At 42.8% G+C, this 22,513-nt stretch overlaps 1 protein-coding gene across 3 annotated transcripts in view; it reads right to left on the reverse strand.

The window, feature by feature from the left end:
• The window catches only part of Trio (trio Rho guanine nucleotide exchange factor), a 348,717-nt gene that overhangs the window by 170,829 nt on the left and 155,375 nt on the right, over positions 1–22,513 (reverse strand). For all 3 annotated transcript variants that reach the window (XM_029557993.1, XM_029557991.1, XM_029557992.1), the window contains exons 9-10: positions 17,513–17,743; positions 6,733–6,855 (exon numbers count right to left, since the gene is read on the reverse strand). In XM_029557993.1, the coding sequence (XP_029413853.1) occupies positions 6,733–6,855; positions 17,513–17,743 (354 nt within the window). The remainder of the gene's footprint in view (positions 1–6,732; positions 6,856–17,512; positions 17,744–22,513) is intronic.

A 22,513-nucleotide genomic window follows, 5' to 3' on the forward strand; every position in this document is an offset into this window, starting at 1 on the left:
CTGGGACTAGGTCCCAATGTAGCTGAATAGTGTTAAAGTACTGTCTTCATTGTCACCCAAAGACCTTGCTATTTCAATGGTCTGGATGTGCTGAGCCAAGGACTTAGAACTCTGAGTACCTGGTGACTGTCACAGGTTTCTTTCTTATTAATATATACATATAGCAACCTGGTAAAGGGGGATATTAATTTCATTTTACAGATGGGGAAGAGACTCAGAAAGATTGAGTAACTTTGCTAATGGTTACAAAATCAGAAAGGAACAGTCGTTAAGTTTTAGAGGGAAAAAGGCAGCTTGAAGATTTGATTCCTAGTGCATACATACAGAACTAAAGAACCCTTCTCTTTCCTGTGGTGCTTGGTATCTAGCTCACAGTAGGCAAGTACAATACCAATAAGCTCTGTTCTAGTCATAAGAGAAATTCTTGATTGAAATTATGTGCCCTGAATTCTCCACTATTAATTTATTTTAAAAGACCACTATACAAGCTTACACTAAAACCTGAATGTACTGAAAAACAGAAGCTTATTGTATCTTTGCAGAAAATCAAGGCATGCTAAAAATGTGGAAGTATTCTCTATATCCACATGGATTCACTGTCCTCCTAGCAAAAAAAAAAAAAAAAGAGCTCAGTAGAGACATCTGCTCGTCTTCTAGGAAGAACTTTCCTAATGACTTCTCTTATACTCTTACCCAAAAGATAATTATATAACACACACAAAAAAGTTGTCCACAGAAAAGACTGTGTGAAGAAGACACTGGGAAGGTTATGCCTCTGGAAGGCAATTTGAGCAACTTGAATCCTAGGGGATAAGCAGTGAAGAGCTGAGTAGTTCAACCACTCACAGAGCAGTGCTGTGGAATAATGCTATGCCAAATTCATGGATGACAGTCAAGAACTCTCTGATCTGCAATCAGCACCAGCTTTCATTAAATTAGGGTTCTCTGGGCTTTATCTGACTGTTGTTTTTAAATCTAAAAAGGAAAACCAACTCACACAACTACTTTGAAAGTCAAAGATCACTGTTAAAAAGCACCTTCCTTTCCTAACAGACGCCTGTAAAGTTTCATGTGGAAAGCATTTTTAACTTTACAGTAGTAAAAGAAAATGTACTGTGGCTATGCATGCCACACACTACACCACAGCCAGCATGGGCTCACTCACAGCTCAGAGGTACTCACAATCATGCACAAAACAAAGGATCTCTTCACATTAGTCACAAAGAACCTCCTGGCTCTGCAAAGCTGTAAGCAAAAGCAATCCACTGCATCTCACGGAGGTCACAGTAGCATCTGAAACAGACGCTGAAGCCCAGGGCACCTACAGCAAGGGCTGGTGCCTGCAGAAGCTATGTCACACTAGGCCTCACTTCCCCACTGTAAACATAAGAGGTCCTTTTTGAGTTCCTCCTTCCCAGAACACTGGAATTATTCTACTTAATAAGTCTATGTATAGCACATCTTCAGTGAGTTCAACCACAGGCTTTCACTACTTCCTTTTTAATGTTCACTCTACTTCTCCAGGGTATACCAACTCACTAAGAAGTGCACTATGAGATAGTATTTACTAAGTAAACTGAAGCTTTCAGAACTCTAAACTAAAACTAATTTAGAATTAATGCTACAAAGGAATCTCCAAAACACAACCTATCCTAACAAAACGGAAATTTGTTCTTTAAATCCCAAACTTTGTTTTATCTTTGGGAATATGTGTCATTATTTACTAAGCACCTCTATCAGTACTGTTTTAATATTTTATTATTTTTTATTTTATTTTATGTGTATGCGTGTGTTGCCTGCATGTAGGTAAGTATGCCTGTGTTGTGCAATGCCCGCAGAGAACAGAAGAGGCTGTCAGATTCCCTGGAACTGGAGTTATGGACAGTTGTTAGCTGCTATGTGGGTGCTGGGATTTGAACCCGGGTCTTCTGCAAGAATAGCCAGTGTTCTTAACTGTTGAGCCATCTCTCCAGCCCTCTCTATCAGTATTTTTAAGACATTTCAACAGCCCATTGTCCCCTAAAATGTGTAAGTCTAAAATGTGGATATAGACACCATAAGAACCACTGTGATTTATTACAACAAGAAACAAAGATGGGAGGGTAGAGAAAAGGCTGGTCCCTCCCCTTGCCATCCTGGTGTTACAGCAAGACTGAAGCTACTCTATTCTTGAGGAAAAGGGTGCTTTCAAGGGATACAGCTATAAATACAAAATGTGCTTTTGCCATGTTATTCGACCCTGTCTGTACTTCATCTACTGCACACAGTTGCAGTAAAGCCAGGCTCCTAAGGGGCTGCTTAACACCTATGATCACTTCCACTGAAAATGCTGCTCCTAAGCTCTTTAACTAGCAGGCTGGAGGGCTACAGCAAGTCCACCATACTCGTCCAGGTCTCGTGACCCTATGCCTACCTTGTTCCCTGTCACCCATGGCTAGTCCTGCCTGTGGGACAGCCTCTCTACCTACCTGCAACACTTAGTGGTGTGCTTCTGAAAAAGAGGAAACTCATTGTAGAGCAGGCAGGATTCAGGAAGTCTCTGATCTTTGTCACACCTGCACATGCAGGTGCAAGCATGAGCCAGGAGCAAGAAGTGTGTCTAGCTCCTCACTGACAACTCACAACAGCTCGGGGCACTTACGTGGACTGAGTAGGAGCAATACTGTCACTCAAGACTGAGAGGAGGGCACAATATAAGCAGCCAAGTACCCAGTTCATGGGTGCAGAATGCCTCCTCTAAGCAAAGCAAACTGACAAATGCCTGCTGTTTGCAGCTCCATCAAATGACCTAACTGGATAGTTGGTAACCAGGAGACAGAATCAAAGCAGAAGAGTATTCTTTTGTACCTTCTCAAGAAGAGAAAGAAAAGACTGGAAGGGAGATGCTGACAATGCGAGTGACCGAGGTCATCGCTGAAGAGCCCAGGCACTGCAGTAGGACTGAAGCACGGGTACCAAGGAAAAGCTGAGATGTGAGGGGACAAGAAAACACAGGTGTAGCCACGTGTGAAGGTGGAGAGTCCAAATCCACAAAGGACAGACTGGTTGCATGCATGCAGATCCCAGCCCTGAAAAGCCAGTTCACTCCAGCCTGGCAGGCCACATGGTTCTGCTACCCAAGCAACCCCACCTCCTTTCCATGTGCCAACCTCTGAAACCTATGCCGCCATAGTGAACTCTATTAACTTCTGTGCCTTGGCTTAGACATCAAGTTCTATCACACAAAGCCCCTCTGCTGCCAGTCACGCCTATTCAGGAGGAGCCTAGTCATTGAGCCTATGGCTAGCTGCAACCCTTGTCCTCCTTCCCCTGTGCCTGGCAGAACAGCTGACATAGTCAGTGATTACTTGAAAACTAGATAAACTAGGTAAAGTGGTTGTAGGTATCTGCAACATGAGCAAAGGTGTTTATGTCTAATGCTACCCTGCAAACACATAGCAGATATGAACTGGAGCACTTTGAACTTGGAGAACAGGGTGGTCACCCTTGGAATCCCAGGGACAAGGAGAAAGAGAGATGAACAAGGACAAGAAATCTGCCAGGTGGCCTTTCTCATGACACCAGGTGTAGAAAGCAGTCCACAGTACTAATGTGGTCCTTTGCTTGCCTGAGGAACTTTAAGGAAAAACATTCATTTTCTATAAAGAAAGTTTTCTTGCTCTTGCTGCCCCTGAGAACTTGTGCAGGCAGCTCTGATGACTGTGTTAGACTTGAGCCAACAGCTTAGCAGAGTTAGGTTAAACACAGGTGGCATTTCCTTACTGTAGAATGGAGAGAATCACAGGACTGTAGAGAAAGAGGTCAAAGGGGTGAGAAACACTCTTGAGACAATTCTGAGACACTTAGATCCTTCTTATTAGAAAATGCTTAGGCAGCAGGAGGAGGGGGCAGCCCAAGCTCAGAGCATGAGAAAAGCAGTACTTCAGCTAACAGCCTCAACTTGAAGAGCTTGGGTGTTTGCTGTTCTACTGTAGGATTCTTTGATGCCTGAAGTTTTTGCTCACATGATCCAAGCTTGACATTCATCCTCAAGCCACAGTACGTGGGGGAACAGCTTATCAGATGAAAAGAATGAAGGGGAGATAAGAGTACATTCTCTGTATTTCTTCTGTTACAGGAACGTAGCAGAGTCCTTCCTAGGAAATGAAAGCAAGGGACCACAAGCAGTGTGGGCACAAGGACTCTGAGCCACATCACAGGGCTACAGACTTGGTCTCCTCACTGGCTTCTTGAGAAAGACCAGTCATTGCTTTTTCTTTACACAGTATAGAAGGTGACTTTTAAAAGGCATTTTCACAGAACAGGACTTAGATGCCATTTTTGTCCTGCATATAATTCCATCCCTCATTTTAGTTCTGACTAGGATAGAGTCAAACCTTTATTTGTCTTGTGAAATACATCAACACACAGTTTATTTTTGGTTTTTAGGTGAGATGCTATATACACACTATATTGTACATTTAATAACTGAAGATCCTCTTTATTTATAATGCTATATTATGCTTTCAAGTCTGTTTTGTCTCAAAGTAATACTCTTTTAGAAAATATTTTATTATTTTTCTTTTATGTGTATGCGTGTATTGCTTGCAACGTAGGTAAGTGCACCCATGTCCTGCAATGCCTGTGGAAGACAGAAGAGGCTGTTGGATCCCCTGGAACTGGAGTTATGAACAGTTGTTAGCTGCCATGTGGGTGCTGGGATTCAAACCTGGGTCTTCTGTAACCGCTGAGCCATCTCTCCAGCCCCCTCAAAGTAATACTCTTATACCAAAATTATAACTAATATTGTCCTGGTGGGTCTTATTTTTATATTTTTTATACTTTCAGACTTCCTGGTGTTTTTAGTTTATGTGTGCCCATTGAAAACACATACCAAATCAATGTTAAGGGCCTTAACCTGGTTGAGCAAGGTAGCACACAACTTTAATTCAGCACTTGGAAGGAAGAAGAAGGCAGATCATTGTGAGATTAAGGCCATCCTGGTCTATATAGCAAGGTCCAGGCCAGCTGGGGCTATAGAGAGAACCTGTCTCAGAAAACAATCAAACAAACAAACAAAGATGTTCAATCTGCTAGTCCCTTAGCAAATGTAATCTATTTCCACTTGCTGTAATTAGTGGTACTTTCGACAATTACATCGTATTTTGTGAGCTCCACTGTTCTGTTGTTCTCATTTCTTTTGCCTTCTTTGGAGCCATTTCCTGGAGTTTCTACTTACTTGGTTTTCCCTTGCAAACTTATTGAGTAATGATGTTTTCTGTCTGTATACTTTTAGTGTCATTCAAAAACTCCAACACACCTGCCTGGATTATATATATAGCAAATCTAGGACATAGGCCTTCTGCTGTCCTCCTTGGAGAACCTATGATAAGCACCATGCTGCCTGCCTGCTTGCCCAGCACACTCTTCTGTCCTTTATGCTAGACTGGCTCGCTCGTCAGTTGTTTGATTTTTGACTACCTCCTAGATTCATCTTTTGCTTAAATGATCAATCCTTTGATCTACAAACATATTTAACAATTTATTTTATTTTATTATTTTTATGTTATGTGTATGAGTGTTTTGGCTGCATGTATGTAAATGTCAGATTCCCTGGAATTGGAGTTACAGGCAGTTATTAGCCACTATGTGGTGCTGGGAACCAAACCCAGGTCCTCTGTAAGAGCAGCAGAGTTCTTAACCATTGAACCCTGTCCTCAGACTCTATACACTTCTTTTTCAGTCACTCCATTCAAAAAGGTACTTGCTGAAAACGTAAACTATTCTAGGTATTAGTTACAGGGAAGTAAACCAAGCAACCCCTGTTCTCATAAAGCTCATTACAGCAGAAATTTAACAGCCTCCATCTTTCAAACAGTCCTTCTCACAAATAGCATTTTCTTCTTTCTGTTTTGAGACTGATATTCCACAGTTTCATCATAATCTGTCTGAATTTGGATTTGTTCCACTTAGATGATTTTTTTTAAACTTTTTATTGTATGTGTATACATGTATTGCCTGCATGTAGGCAAGTGCACCTGTGTTGTGCAATGTCTGCAGAGGTCAGAAGAGGCTTCCAGATCCCCTGGGACCGGAGTTACAGTTGTTAGCTGCCATGTGGGTGCTAGGATTTGAACCCGGGTCTTCTGCAAGAACAGCCAGTGTTCTTAACTGCTGAGCCATCTCTCCAGCCCCAGATGAATTCTTTTTGAAGCAATTCTTCCCTACTTCCTCATAGTGTATCTATGATTTTGTTTCTGTGAGACTTTTCAGCTCAAAAACCTAACTTTTGAGAAGTTAAGTAACTTGCTACAAAGTCATTGTCAGCATCTCCCCCCAATTCTGCTGCCTGCACAGAGCCTGTGCTTCGAGACCTTCCACTCCTGGCTCCTGTTTCCGGAGCACACGTAACAAATCTGGAAATGGACAAGGTAAATGCTCCTCCTGTTACTCCAGAAACCCTGAAAGGACTATTATTCTCCAACTGTGAACTGAAAGGTCACGAACTAGTACAATAAATGACAAAAACATCAAAGACACACTTGTTTCAAAAAAATTACATTTTATAACAGGATTAACTAACTAAATCAGTTTCTACCTAGATGGGGACCAGCCTTGTTCTGCAACTAAAATGTAACCAACCTCACTGAACCACCTCAAACACATTTAGCAAAGGCTAAGTCACCTCAGCTGCGGTTAAACCGGAATTCCAAACCAACCATACCAGTATTTAAGAGAGAATGTCACTATTACCTGGGCTACTTCTTCAAAATCCTCATGACGCTTCTGTAAAGCTCTGGCCCGATGAAGAGATTTCCCCACGCCTGTGTGCTTGCTCAGAAATGCTTCTCCATGGTTCTCGATCCAGTCCAGCACCTGTAATGAGACAGGGCCAGACATGCCATGAACAAAGGATTCTCATTTTGGCCTGCCTGGCAGACTTATTATATTGTCAAAAACAAAACAGAAAAGAAATTTGGAAGAAATGCTCCTGTACTAGATTAACACACCTGATAATTACATCTTACTCCAACTCCTCTACCAGGACTGGACTCAGCTTTTACAGTAAAAGTGAAAACTCTGTCAGTAAACATCACATGCAGTAATGATTAGGTTAATTCTCACCTCATCTGAAGTAAGACAGGGGCATCAAATGGCTTGAGTTTTGTGTAAGAAGGTAGTTACAATGTTACAAAGGACTAGTTAACATTTTTTTAAAGGGTTCAAAGCTTCCTTACTCAAGTAATTCAAGTTTAACTACAGTCAGTTACCACCATCACCACCCATTTTTTCTTTAGAAGACTTAAAATGTGCAAGAAAATCTAAGAAAACTAACAGTGACATACCTCAATCCTGGACTTGGAGGATACTGACACGAAGAGCTATGTAGCCCATGAGTTTAATGACAAAGTCCTTGTTTAGTTTACTACACTAAAGAGGAAAGTGTGGTGCAATCTGGTATTTTCAAGTTCACAACTGGGACTTAGTAGCATAGTTCATTGGTTCTTACACTTGAGAACACTGACAATAGCTAACAAAATATTACAGTACATCAAATATACATTTAGTTTCCAATGGAGAGGTAAAAAAAAAAACAAGTAGGTGATGGCTTTAAAACACTGTAAATGACATACATTTTCCAGTGTGCTGTTGAAGTACTAAAGGGTCACATGTATATGCTTGTAACTATGGTATTGCCCAATATGTCAGGTTGCTGTAACAAAATGTCTTGGGTTAGATAATTTATAAGTCACAGAAATGTCTACGTATCACTCTGACAGCTTTAAGTCTATTATTAAGATACTACTAGATTCGGTGTACAGTGCAAGATTGTTCCTCACAAATAGTACCTTCCCTGGTCTTCATATGGCATCGGAATTGGACAACATCCTCAGGCTCCTTTTCTAAGGACACAAAGTTCACCTGTGAGGGTGGAGTCCTCGTGACCTAATCACTCCCAAAGATCCTGCACAGTAATATCACCATATTACAGATTTGTGTTCCATATATGATTTTAGGGGACACAAACAATCAGACCACAGCAAGTACCTAAGCCCACAAGTCAAGATGATCTTGCATGGAAGAAGAAGTAGGAGCATACTCAGCAAAGTTGGTGTCTGGGGGAAAACCTGGAAGCAGGTCAGTCATAATCTTTGCTAATGTCAAAATAAAATAGGCTCAACTGGTGGCTCAATGCCACAGAAAAGTACCCTTCCCTTTATTAGCTGAAATAGAGAGAGGTCACCTACATGAGAGAAACACAGAATAAAGGCAGTTGGTGCAGAATGGGGCCCAGCTGCTCTCCACTGCTCTCCACCAGTGCCCTTCAACCTTGAGGGCCTGACTTAGTATCCTTTCTACATAGCAAAGTTCTATTCCACCTTAAATCAGATGGCTGTGAATGCCAACAAAGCTCCAAGCTCCTGTAAAGACCCTTTTGGAACTGGTAGCAGCTGTGAGCAGAGGTATGCATATGTGGGGGTGGAGGCCAGACCTGGCAGGCAGTGCTCAGCCCCAAAGTTACACATCCCCCTCATGGCTATGGCTCATTTCAAAACCTTTGCTATTCACATCAGCATTCTGACAGTCACCTGCCATTGTACTTGCTTATAGCATCCACTGATATGCAATCTAATCCATCATCCAGTTCTGCTGAGTCTCCCCCTCTGAAAGGCATCTCACTTCTATCCCTTCACTGCTAGGCCCTCTGCACACAGATATCTGACTTTGTACTTGGAGGAAGTTTATTATCTTGTCTCAGCTTTGGTTTCCTTCCCTACTCAACTGTGATAATCACAGGCAGCTGAATATTTGAAGATGTCTACGAGAGATCATATCGGCAAGGCAGATACACAGCACATAGCACACTTGAACCCCAGTCTGTCTCCTTCTAAATGTATGCTCTTATATGACACAGGCTGTAAATATTCCAATGCATCTTGAACCCCTTCTCTTAGCATGCCATTTTTCTTTGTTGAAATGACAAAGACAGCCAGGGAGTGGTTGGGCGTCACTGCACTCACCACCTGCCGCATGGGAGAACGAAAGCTGCAGAGTTCTGTTCAGGTCTCCTAGGAGGCACTGGAAAACATGCCCCACTCCCCTCCTAAAGAATATCTCAACTTCAAACCACTTACATCTGGGAATGGATGTATTTAATGAAATGTACCCCTGGGAATGAGACCAACATCACAGAGAAGACAGGTATGAAATATTTTTAAGTTGAAAAAGATTTAGGGGAACGTAAGTAACACCAAGGCCTGTAGGATCTTCATGAAGGGTTAGGGAGATGCAAAAAGACAAAAACCAACTACATACAGTATTCTACATATTTCTTAACTTAAAAAACAATACAGGCCATCAGTAAGCAGCAAATCTGATGATTACTTCAATTCTCTTAAAGCAAAGAATGGTTTCAAAACATAAAAGATAAGCATTTGCTACAAAGAGCTAGAAGAAGCAAAACAGTATTTTAAATTGTGGGTTTTTAAAAGCCCCAAAAGGTATTTCTTGAAGTATAATTCAGAAATAAAAGCTATTATGTACCAATCACTCAGGATTACAATGACCATTTTTATTTGAGCAATGATTCCATCAAATATAAAAATAATGAAATTATGTTTCTAACAAATTCAAAAAATGTATTCAAGTCCTTATTAAAGTACATCAGATAGTTATGAAATCTGGCTAATATTTTCCAAGTCTCCCACAGGGCTATTGCTTCTTCAGTGAGTGTGGGCGGATTTCCCTTCCTGACAGGATCTTAAATCAATACGTTTGTAGAAGTGATGTCTTAAAGTCGTGCTTATGAAACCCTTTGATTTAAAGTATGAAAAGATTAGCAAATCTGGGAGCTTTATCACCCCCAGCTAGCCACCTCTGAGCACAACTACCGCCAGTGACTGTCAGCTCCGTGCTATGACCCTAGCGCCAGGCACAAGGCTGGCACAGGTCTGTATCCCAGTTTGAAGGACAGGACAAAAGCTGATCCTTTTCCGTAGCTACCTGGCACAGAAGCAGAGCAGTGAAGCTAGAAGGCCAACACCATCTTTCTCTGTCAGCAGACATAGAGTTAGCTCCTTTCTCTGTCTATCAGCACCTTCTTCCGGTCACAAATGACAACTCCAAGGTCAAGGCCCAGCAAAATGCTAAGGAGCAGCACTTAAAACATGGAGATGTAAGCCAAATGCGTAGGAAACTACTGATTGTTCAACTTGACTCCTTTTGTAACGGAAAGGAATTCACTGGCTAATGATGAGGCTGAGCTGGCTATTGCAGGTATGAGAGATGGTAGCAGGTATGAGTGTCTATGAGCTCAACATGATGGTGGCAGGTATAAGCGTCTATGAACTCGTAGTCATCTTGCCATCTCAATGACAGCTGGTGCAGCAAGGTGAGGAAGAAAAGGGCTCCATTTTTGTGTCCAAACAGCTCAGATTATTGAGGAGAAATGATACTGTCGTAGCAGAGACCCAAACTAGGTTAGGGTCAATTAGCAAACACCAGCCACTTTGACACTCAAAACTGGCCCTGGCACTTTTACTCTCCTACTCATGTGGCAAAGTTCTGGCCATCTTGAAATGTGCAACAACCTGTAAAACAGTTTTCTGTGAAGTAGTCCCATTACCTAGTCTCTACCACACTTTGTGGATTCATATCTCTATGTAATTAGTACTTTAAGAACTTCTGAATATTAAAACCTTATTGAAGAGACTAATTCTCATAAAGTCTACCTCACAGTGACATGCACCAATGTGTGACCTCTTCCCTTTACAATGCAGGTGCCTGCAGGAGTAGCTTTTATCATCACCATGAAGCATATCACTGGCAAAGATGCGACATCAGCATTATTTCCTGAGTCATTCTGAGCTGTGCTTAGAGGACAACAACTCCAAATACATTTTCAAATCAAGGTTTCAAAATTTACTTGGCAATACAACTTGACCTGGTGAGTACTTACATTCTTTGCTGACCCCGTTAACATGTGGTAGCTTTGGAAATAGCCATGCATTTGGTTATTCGGGGGGGGGGGGGTCCTCCAGACTACACTGAAAGTTTATATATCAATCAAGGAGTCAATGTGCCCAAGAGCAAAGACTGAAATACAGGTCTTTGGTTGCAAGTACACTGTTTTAGGTATCAACACGTTATTTGACAGGATGCGAAGTCCATCTGGAAGTTTTAGCCATATTTTTTAAATGGAGCTCCATCTCTAGGAGAACTGTTTGTAAAAACTGGGCAAGGAATCTGACATTGCACGAACAAGAACACACTATTTTTACTGGTAACTTTGGATTCAAAAACACTGAAATATTTGTCAACTTCAGCGCGCGCACATGTGTGCTCGTGTGTGTGCGCGCGTATGTGTGTGTGTGTGTGTGTGTGTTCTGATGAAGATCAAACCCAGCAACTGTTTAAAGACACAATGCATAATTAACAAACTGTGTGTTTTCTTTTTTAAGACAGGATCTCACAATGTATCCCTGACTGGTCTTGACATCACTATGTACTGCAAGCTTGCCTTGACCTGGTGATGATGCTTCTGCCTCAACCTCTAAGTGCTGACATCGGCCTGTACCACCACACCTGGCTAATACTGTTCTGTCACATAAAACTTCTAAATCACATGCTATGGACATAAAGTATGAAAACATTAAGCTCATCTGGTTTTACATTCAGTTTCAAAAATACATGAGGCAAATGAAAAAAAGGTGATTCTAAAATATTCTGAATTTCATTAATCAGACTTTTTTCTAGTTACAAAATATAAATTTTTCAACTCTCAGTCCATACACCTTTCATTCCATTAAAAACCTAGTTTCAATTATTTTGATGACATCTTGCTTCTTAAAGCCGGTCTAAAAATAGCATCCTACATTTTCTTTATTGAAGCAATGTTGTTTCAGGGATATAGAAAGGATGACTGATTAAAGCACCATCATTTCAAATCTGTTCAGCATAAGTAGGTGACCAAGGACAGTCACATAGATAATGCTAACTTTCTTAAAGGCGATGGCTTAGCATTGTTGCTGATGTTGTACTAGTGGGAAAGTTATACAAAATAAAAATCACAAGAAGATCTGAAAGTATACCTACTTATTCCATGCTAAGTGGCTGAGAGATTTTCCCCAGTGCTATGGCATGTTTTATTCCACAGGCAGCATTCTGGTCATGTTCTTCCATTACCAGTGAGATCCAGAAATCACACCACTGAGGCCACCTGCTCCTTGCATGGAGATGCACATAAGACCTAGACCATTTGTCAATAGTAAAAATACTACTTAGAGCTTTGGCCACATCTCTGGACTTCCCCAAGGTTTGCTTTTATATGTGGGAAATGAGGGGCCCTAGTTCCAAATGTTATGATGTGTGTGATGTAACATTTAAATGAAATGAGTGAAAAGAGGAAGACATGATTCAGCACTCACCTATGAGCTTCAGGACTGATGGAAGAAGTGGCCATGTTGGAGGCAGCACTCAGTGCTGCCTGCATGACAGCCCACTGCTACCACAACTCTTCCTCCCCACACTCTCCCTGTTTCTTTGCTCACTGTGTTTTAAGAGTCAGAATTAAATCTATTCTTAATATGGAAAGTTCTTTTTAAGACAAGGTTTCTAGAACATGACAAAGCAAACTAAGCCTAGCATTTACTTGGGAAAAAGAAGTTAATTTTTTTTAACATTTTATTTATTATTTTTATGTGTATGAGTGTATTGCCTGCATGTAGGTAAGTTGCACCTGTGTCCTGCAATGTCCGCAGAGGACAGAAGAGGCTGTTGGATCCCTTGGAACTGGAGTTACGGACAGTTGTTAGCTGCCACGTGGGTGCTGGAATTTGAACCCGGGTCTTCTGCCAGCACAGCCAGTATTCTTAACCACTAAGCCATCTCTCCAGCCCCAAGAAGCTAAATTTTTAAAGTGCTGCTGGTAAGTTGTAGGCATGTAGCATATGACAAAGAACCAAAACACCTGCAATAAACAAGATCTAATGGGAAATTCAAACTTCACTGGAGAGCAAGGTGCAGTGTTAAGTTCTGCTGACATCAGGCCCAAGTCACGCTGTGCAGACAGATGGATTTTACTGACGAAAGTTGGCATCTGGGGCCTGGGTAAAACTGTGAGGCAGCTTCTTTCCAGCCTGAAACCCCATGTCTGCCTCTGGGGATTGCTAATTCAGCCTAAAGACAGCCAATCCATGCCTCACAAGGCAAATTTCTGAAGCACGCAGGATGGTACCATCCACCCCCAATGTGTTATGTCCAAATACAAGACCCATGATGGTGAGGTCAATGTGGCAGACATGGAAGCAAGGGCTCAGAAGGTTGGCTGTGAGCACAAAGAGGAAGGCCATGTGGCCATTTGTGGGCACACACAAGGCAAGGCAGGAGCTGCCTCCTCACTCCCAATTAACATTCACACCCCACCCTGTGCCAATACACTGACATTAGGTGCATGTTAGCCAGTACCCCTTTAATGCTGTCCCAAAGCTTACAGAAACCAGTTCCAATCATTTGTCCTGGGCCTTGGTGTTTTTCCTCCACATCCTCAGGTCTGTCTACCCTGGAGCCTTCTCCGGTGCCTGCTCACTGCAATGCCCACTGACCAATCCCTCTCCTGCCAACATCCTATAGAGCCTTGGAAGCACAGCTCAGACTCTGCTCTTCCAGGAAGACTTTCGAGTCCTCCCCACCCCCTATGGCAGGCATTACTTCCACTTATATTGTAGGACTTTTCATTTCTCCTTTTCATTACACTGAAGGTTTAAGAAGTAGCAGCTCTCAGGGATGCCCAACTCTGAGCAGATCCTGAATTGCAGACTTGTGTCCTCTAAACCCAAGCTGGTAGGCAGCCTAGTGAGAAAGCAGGCTCCTGGCATGATTTACATTTAGAGCTCAGCAAAGTTACACCTGACAGCAACTAAACACAAAAGTGATGTATCTTAGCATGGTGTGGTCTGATTTGACTAATAAACCATCTGCTAAAGTTAAAAAAAATCTGCTCTAGCTAGATTATGAATTCCTTGAGGAAAGGAACGTGGAGTGCTTTAGCACTGTAAAGCATTGTTCTCCAAATACAGCAGTCATCTTCATCAGAGCAGCTGTGACTACTCACTCACCAAGAGACTAAGGGGAGAGGGGGACATTCCTTCACAAAGGGGAGGGAGGGTGATGAAGTCACTGGATCCTCACCCAGATTCCAGTCATTCCTTCCTGTACCTCTCAGAGGTGTTATAAGGAATTCTGCCCTAATGGTACACTGCCTTATGGTCTCAAGAGGTGCTAGAGTACAGAGACTGTGGAAGGCTAACTGAACGGGAACTCCATATCTATTCCACTATGGCTGTGGGGAAGTTGTCATCTATGGTAGGCTGAGAATTTCCAGTGGTGGGGATGCTTTGGGGTCACTCACACTCCTGTCTCCTCATCATGCCTTGTAAGTAGCCCAATAAACTCATTGGTTCCCCAAGTTGGACATGGTGTAATTTTACTTTGGTTTGTAGTGGTGCCCTGTCTTCGGAGGAGCAGGCATTCATTTGTATCTCCCTAGGGAAAGGGCTCACACAAAAAAATACTATCCTTGTACCTCTCAGAGAATTATAACCAATATATTGGGGGCCAGGGGAGAGGTATCGATGAGAAGAGTCAAGAACGGACTAGGTTTGCTCAACTGTGAAAACTACTATTTTTTTTTTTTTTCAGAGAGGGCCTCACTATGGTTCCTAGGCTGGCCTTTAACTTCAAGGCTAAAGTAATACTCTTACCACAGCCTCCTGTGTAGCTAGACTGTATGTGTGCACAACTGCACCTGGTTGCTTGCGTGTTTACAAATACAAATAGTATGGCATGGACATGGAAGGAGAATCCAAGAGGCACTTCCATGGGGATGATGCTTACAAAGAAAGAGCTGCCAGGAGAAAGGGAGGCTTCTGTGTGACAGGTCCCTGCCTGATGAGCATCTGTTGGTAGAGGTGCCTGCTTCAGGCAGGCAGACTGCATGGCTATGCTCCTCACTGCTGTGATAGGTAACTGAATCCCAACAATCCAAGAGTGTGGCAAACTGGACAGGTGAGGCAGAAAAACAGGTCTGAGAACATCTGCTTTGGTTACCCCCATTTGAACAGGCATGGGGCAGCAAAAGTGAATTGTCTTTACATAAAAAACTAAAGTACATGTTTATCTGAAAACACCACCAAGAAGTAACACAACTATTCAGTTTCATTCAACTAAATGCTCCATGAGGGCTGCTCAAGAGCAACATAGGCGATGGGAGTGTGGACCATGTGATCATCAGGAGATGGGGCAAAGGTTTCATCAAGCTAACAACGTCAAAGGTAAGAGCTGCTAGCAGCCAGCATTGTGCGCCAGGTAAGCCTGCAGCAAGATGTCCCACTCCGCACCTTCCTGTGCCTTGAACAGGATGTGAGGTAAGTGCTACACAACAGCAGCTTTGGCCAGTTCCCCTCTACCACAGCCCTGCCTTCCATCCCAAACTGCTTCTAAACAGAAATTATGGGACTTTATTCACTAAGCCGAAAAAAACATTTAAAAAAAAATCAAACTCCAATGCCATCCCCCATGTCCCAGGCCCCAGGGCCTGTGACAGTCTTTTTGGAGGGTGTTTTCACTGGACTCTGATAATTCTGTAGCTACCATTCAGGAAGTTTTGTACTTCTTTATTCTCCATAATTTTTACAGATCCTTTTTCACTACCTAAACCAAAGTCCAGCACTTGCGGAATCTCTAGTTGGCTTATCAGATCCTTGTGGATTTGCATTATTTTTGTGCAAATCTGCCTTCACCTATTATCTTTCTGAAGTGCTACTCCACTTTGGCGGTGTTTATTGAGTCTCAGCCTACCTCCTCTACGCTGCTCTTAATATAGCAAAAAGATTTGTGATCAATTTCTGAGTTCCAGAAAACATTCTTGGTTTTAAAATTCTTCTGTTTTTGTTTTGATTTATTTTACCAGTTTTGAGCTTTGGTTTCACAAGTCAAACGTACACAGCAATTTCCTGTTTTCATAAAAGGTTCAAACTGCTATAGGTCACTAATCAACAAGAAATACTTCTCTTAATGAGTAATATCTGTTTTTATGGAACATTAACAGGCCCATATATGCATGATTGGAAAACATGTTTTCTTCCTTGACATTCAACTTAATCTCCTGTTCTTAAGGGAAAATGCTGGCTTAAAGAGATGAGTTCAGAATTATGATTACTCTCCCACACAATTCAAGCATTAACCATTAAGAACTTGGTGCCAGGCCTCCATCCTCTTCCCTTCCTGTTAAGAAGTACCGTAATATCAGAACGATCATTTCTGCAGCATTTTATATACATAATCTTCAGAGAACCCCAAAACCAAAACCAGAAACAGAATATCCTAAGTGTAAGTTTTAAATCATAAACCATTTCAAGTATTTTGAAGTTACCAGATTCACATTAGAAGATGGTTAATGATGATTGAGACTCTCTCTTCATCAGAACACAGCATGAAGTAGGACTCACCAAATTCCCAATCTGCCTGGTAGAAAAGCCACAAAGCCACTTCCCCTCAAGCGATTCGGGAGGAGACAGAAATCGGACACCTCTGGACATGTCTGACCCACGCACAGGGACTCACTGCTGTCCAGAAAGCAGAGTGGTCTGACCCCAGAGCACGCACCGTATTGTCAGGTCAACCTTCTGGGCACCACGTCATCCCCACCACCCACATGCCTTCATCCCCAGGGTTGGCATCTTGTTATCCCGATTTTCCCTTGATTTTAGGGCAAGGATATGAGTTATTATCACTATAGCTGTATCTCCTTTTGCATGCTCCCTCAGTTAGCTCAAAGCTCTCTTCTGCAAGGACAAAGGCAGCTAGGGAGCTGGACTTAGTCCTATTTTCTACCACCACCACCATCAAAACAGATGTTGACTATTGAGAAATGAACAGCTATCAAAGTCCACTGCTCATTAGAGACATTAAGTACCTTCTGTGTATCATTGGTGGTATTATCTACCAAATATGAACAATAGCAGTATTAGCTTATTAAATAATTGGAAAGCAGAAAAATCTGAAGCAAATAAATATGCCACTGTAAGAACCTCCAGCATAGGGGCTGGAGAGTCAGCTCTGTGGGATGAGCACTTACTGCTCTTGAAAACCTCTCAACATCAACCACCTCCGTAGTTCGACCTTGAGGGGATCCGACTCCCCCTCTGGACTTTGCTGGCAGCTGTATCACACGTGCACAAACACACAGACACACATACATGCACATTAATGGAAAAAAGGAGCAGCAGCATCACTCTCATGGAAATCCAGGAAAGTGAGTGAGCTGTTTCAGCCTCAGAAGGACTCAGAGGTCCTTCAGTGGGAGCTCACTCTGCAGAGAGAAGCAGCTGAGAGCAACCTGTGTGAGCACTGGGTCACAGTTAGCAAAGAGGCCTGTTCACTCATTTTCCACTCACAGCCAAGGGATCCCCACCATCATCTGGAGCAAGCCAGTGAGCCAACTCTCCCAGGAGGAGCAGGGTAGGACACTAACCTGCTGCACATCCTGCTGGAAGACACAGAGCTGCAGCCTCTGGTGAAGCCGGACCTTGCGGTGCTGCCAGATGTTCTCCAGCTGCCGCTGATGGTGTAGCACCTCATGGATGACATCCAGGACATGGTGCACAGCCTTGGAGTAGTTGGCGGAGGCCGTGAGGGAATCAGAGCTGCCAGGAGTCAGGGGCCGCTGGAGCTTATCAAGGAGAGACTTCCCATCTTGGCTCACCTGCTCATGACATAAATGAGAGATGAAGACCACATGCTTTGCCCAGGCTGGGTGCAGACCTCTTGTCACCACATCAAGTGAGTGCATGCAGTCACACAGCCTTCAATAACCTAGGGCATTGCAATAGAGCCTGGTGAATATCCTAAGACAGAATTGCTTTGCTGAGGTACTTATGATCACACTAAAGTTTAAAAGAATTTTCCCAAGATAGTATGATCAAATACAACAGATCATCACAATTTTTAAATGATGGTTTAAAACCTCAGTCAGAAAACCAATAATCTAACACAAGGCAAAGAAAATCATGTAAACTTTCTGACATACTTGAATAGCAATTTTACTTTACAATTTAAAAACAAAGCTAAACATAGCATTTTATTTGGTATATTATCTTTAAAGGTGCCGTTCTAATTAAAATGCCACCATTGTTATATGGCATTAAATTTCCAGAGTACAATTGAACAAAAGCATTTAGACTAACCACAAAATAAGAAAAGGGGAAGGTGGGATTTGGAAAATAAGTGGAGTATGTTTTTCATTATTTGTGATTCTTCAGATTTATGAATAATTATGCTAGTCAAAGGGAAAAAACGTCACCCAGTGAGACATGGAGTGTGACACATGGGCGGACAGGTGAGAGGTGGATGCCTTCAGCAACCCTCTCCACCACAACCTTTTTGCTCAATATCTCGAAACCTGAAACCTGCTCTGATTTTTGTGAAGGAAAATAAATACTAGCCTAGATGGTGACTGACACAGAGCACAGAGGGGCCTGGAACAGGACAACTCACCCAGAGCCTACACAGACCCACCCTGCTGCAGGGGGTCTCTGGAACTCTCTCCTATCTAATGTTCCCAATGCAGCTGTGCAACGATGGGACAGGCAAGCTTTTCAAGGCCTTCACTAAGACCTTTGTGGGAGGGAATTGAGGACTGTTGTCATAAAAGTTTTGGAGCTTGCAACTTAATACACCCTTACAGCAAAATAGGAGAAAACAATTCAGTGGCCATAGAAGGTAACAGTAAAAAAAGAACCATCTTAAGCAGAGAGAGAGTCAGCTAAAACAACATTGTATGACAAACTAGGAAATACATCTGCTACAGCCCCCAGTCACTGAAGCTACTGTGCTGGTGCCACTCCGTAGTGCCTCTGGGGGGTAGGCAGTGGTGGACTTGGAGGGAGGCCTTGGGTTTCCTCTGACAGGCTGCAAGGCAAGGCACTCCACCGAGGAGGACACAGGCACAGAGTAGGAACTTGTCTAGCTGTAGCGTCTCTCTCCAGGAACATGAACAACATGTTAGACAGAGCAAGGAGGCACCTGGTTTTCTTTGGGACATTTCAGGAGCTGTTCACCATTCAGAACATGGCATCCCTCATCAATTTCTTCTCAATGTCTGTGTTACAACAGGTTTGCATGTGTGGCCAATGTCTGAATGTCTACTTTTCTCTCTTCTAGTGTAGATGAATGTAATTAAGCACTTATAGCCTGAAGTACATGCTATCCCCAACCATGCCGCTTTTGTCTCTACTATACTTAGCACGTACACTGCTTGTACATAAATTTAAAGTATATGTACATATTTTATTTTAGGCTGAGAAAGCAGGCATCACTTTTGTTCTAAGGTAGAGGTGGCTGTCTCTTGGAACTGGAGCTGGTGCTCCAAATCACTGATTTCACACTGAACCAGCCATAGCAAATGCCATTTCACCACATATAATACAGCACATGATTTGGTGAGTATGTGTCAAAGGTACAGATCAGAGGACCAGGTAGAACTGACAGCTTGTCCCCTGGACAACCAAACCACTTAGAAACTCCCACACTCCAGCCTTGCTCTTTACAAGTGGTCGACATGTAGAGAACATACAGTGACTGCTATGACAAAGGCTGTTCACTGGCCTGAGTTGACAGGTATGCGTACTCTCATTTTGCTCCTCTAAATTGCCAAGAAACTGGATGAGATGGGTGGAGCTTCAGCAGCTATTTAGGACTCTAAGGCTAATTTTAAAAGGGCAACATAGAGAAAAAAAATCAGATGATCAAGAAATTTTCTTAAGAATCATACCACACCTAGCGCTGAAATGATGATCTATGAACTTCCTTAATGTATGTTGAAAGTCAGTAACTATCTTAAGCTTCTTAAACCACAAATGCAAAATGGTAACTAGAAGCTAGTGTGATGGCTCATTCTATAATCCCTGCCCTCTGGGGACTAAGGCAGGATGACAGCCAGGCAGTCTCACCACCTAACCCCCGCAACCAAAATGATAATGGGGTTTCCTACTGTCATGAAGCTTCCAAAAGGCATCCCCATGGCATCTTAATACTCTACTGGGATCAAAATGCCCCAAATAACAATAGTCTATTGCTTCTCGGCTTCTGTGTCTTTGCACATGTTTAGGAAGTCACTGTAGCAGACATCATGATGCTCACAGTGGTGAGGCGTGTCTGCTGGGGACATGAAGACACAAAGCTGACTTGTTCAGCACAGCCCAGTCTTTCAAGGGTCACCATGCAAAGGTTCCAGGGGCTCTGCTGACATCTGGCTGGTTCCCTACCTTCTGGAGTGATAGTAGCAGCAGAGACAGCAAATGACCTGGAACAGAGACACCTCCCCACTCACTGAGACAACACAACTCCCAACCACATTCACATACATTTCTACAAGTTCACAAAAACAATTCTCCCTCAGTCCAGCTACTAGAGATCTGAAAAAATTCTTAAATATCATTCAATCCCAGCACTCAGGAGCTGATGGATCTCTATGAGATCAAGGCCAGCCTGGTCTACAAATCGAATTCCAGGCCACCTGGGGCTATAGGGAAACCCTGCTTAAAAAACAAAAAAACAACTACCACTCAAGCATATAACACCACATACATTTCAGTAACTTTAAGCAAAATGTTGACGTTCTGTAAGCTTAACGTATGAAAAGAAATGCTACAATTTTATGAAGACTGCTGTTGTGTTGCACAGAAATAAAGATTTTAAATGGTGTATAATAACCAGAAGAAAATGAATGACAAGAGATGGCTACACACGCAGCAGAAAAAAATCGTGTGTTAAGTTCTAATGGACAGCGTGACTTGGTAGTGTGCACTGAGTGGTTCTAGAGGTCTGCTGACAAAGCAGGTGATACCACACACCGTTCTAGGTGCCACGAGCGCCACTGCCCCACAAGGCAAAGCAGCTGCAGAAGGCAAGTCAGACTTCATTATGGAAGAGCAAGATTTTCCAGAAGTGTTTAAGTATCTGTCGGCTCATTTTTTCAGTCTGCTCTTTATAGTTTTTCTTAGAATATAGGGTTGTGGGGCTTGACGGACAATCAAATTACAGTCTACAAAGATTAACGTTCTATAAATATATGAACTAAAACATCCTAATACCTAAATGAGCTGAGAAAGTGCAAGTAATAACAAAAAGACAAAGTACTGGCAAAATGTAACTAAAAATACATTTAAACTTTTGCTATATCCAAGGTGCGCTCTCCTAACATTTAGAAGTACACCTGTCTAAAATCTCCACTGGTCTGCTTCTTCAATATTTACCTCTAATCTAGACAGCATATACGATCCATCATGTGGATCTCTGTGCACCCACCTACAGAGACACTGACAAACCTCCTGAGGCGTGCCTAAATTAGTTCTATTGCTGGGAGCTCTACCTTTCTCACAAGTCAGATTCCAAGCTGAAAGTCCTGAGCAGGAAGAGGTTCTCAAATCAGAATGCTGTTCTGATCTAAGAGGAAAAACCTCTATTTATTGCTCAAGCTGCTAAACTACCAACGAGACCAAACATATACTATCCAGAGATGGGTCGGTGAGGCCAAAGGCATCTGTGTAGATACACAGCCAAGAGGAAAGATAGCCAAGACATAAGAAGAAAGGCAAAGCACAGAAAGTCACTCAGCCTGCTGTGACACTGGCTTAACACACAGTGCCCTTCACAAATTTTGTGATGTGAAAGCACTATCTGCACTGACTCAAAGCCACCAGCAGATCTCATGATTTTTTTAAAAATCTATGCAAGGGCAGGAAGCCTCGGCATGATCTAACTGTCCTCCCCAACATTAGCTGAAGCCACCCTCAGACTTGGGCTCCAGTACAGGGGAAGAGGGAATGGGGCAGTTTATTCTGTAGCAACAAGGGCCCCTGTTTAGCCAAGAGCTGAGACCCTCATCACTATCCGAGATGGCCTTGCTCAAGATGGCTACATTAAGACTCTTAGGACAGTGCAGTGCAGCCCTATGACCTCCAAGAAGGCCATGCACTGGCAATGAGATGTCACCATGCCCAGCGAGGCCACCACTAGCAAAGGGCAGCTCTTTCCTGGGCAGGTTCTTTTCTTAAAAAAATCATGTAAAGTGAGCGTCCCCAGATGTCCCTCAGTGTAAGTTCGTTCACTGGAATCTAGTCAGACTATCTAGAGTCCCTCTCTTTAAGAAGATGAGCTCATTCTCACCCAGCCGTAATCAGCTGCCAATAATTCTTCAACTAAGATTGGGGCCTGCTGTTCATTTCCACAGTTCTATACTGCAATTCTGTCTGCTTAAGTTTGCATGGGTTTTGTGTATGCTAACACCACTGCTGTAGGTTCTTATGTGGAGAGCCCCAGGAGCCTGTAGGACTATTTCTATATGGCCACACAACTCCTCCCTGGCTCTTACAATCATTCCATCCCCTCTTCTTCAATGATCCCTGAACTCTGGGTGGGTAGATTTTAATATAGGAGTCCTGTCCAAGGACCCACACTTTGCAGACTCTTATTC

This window comes from Nannospalax galili, unplaced genomic scaffold (genome assembly GCF_000622305.1).
Source record: "Nannospalax galili isolate Female #2095 unplaced genomic scaffold, S.galili_v1.0 scaffold207, whole genome shotgun sequence".
In the NCBI taxonomy this organism is placed as follows: Eukaryota; Metazoa; Chordata; class Mammalia; order Rodentia; family Spalacidae; genus Nannospalax; species Nannospalax galili.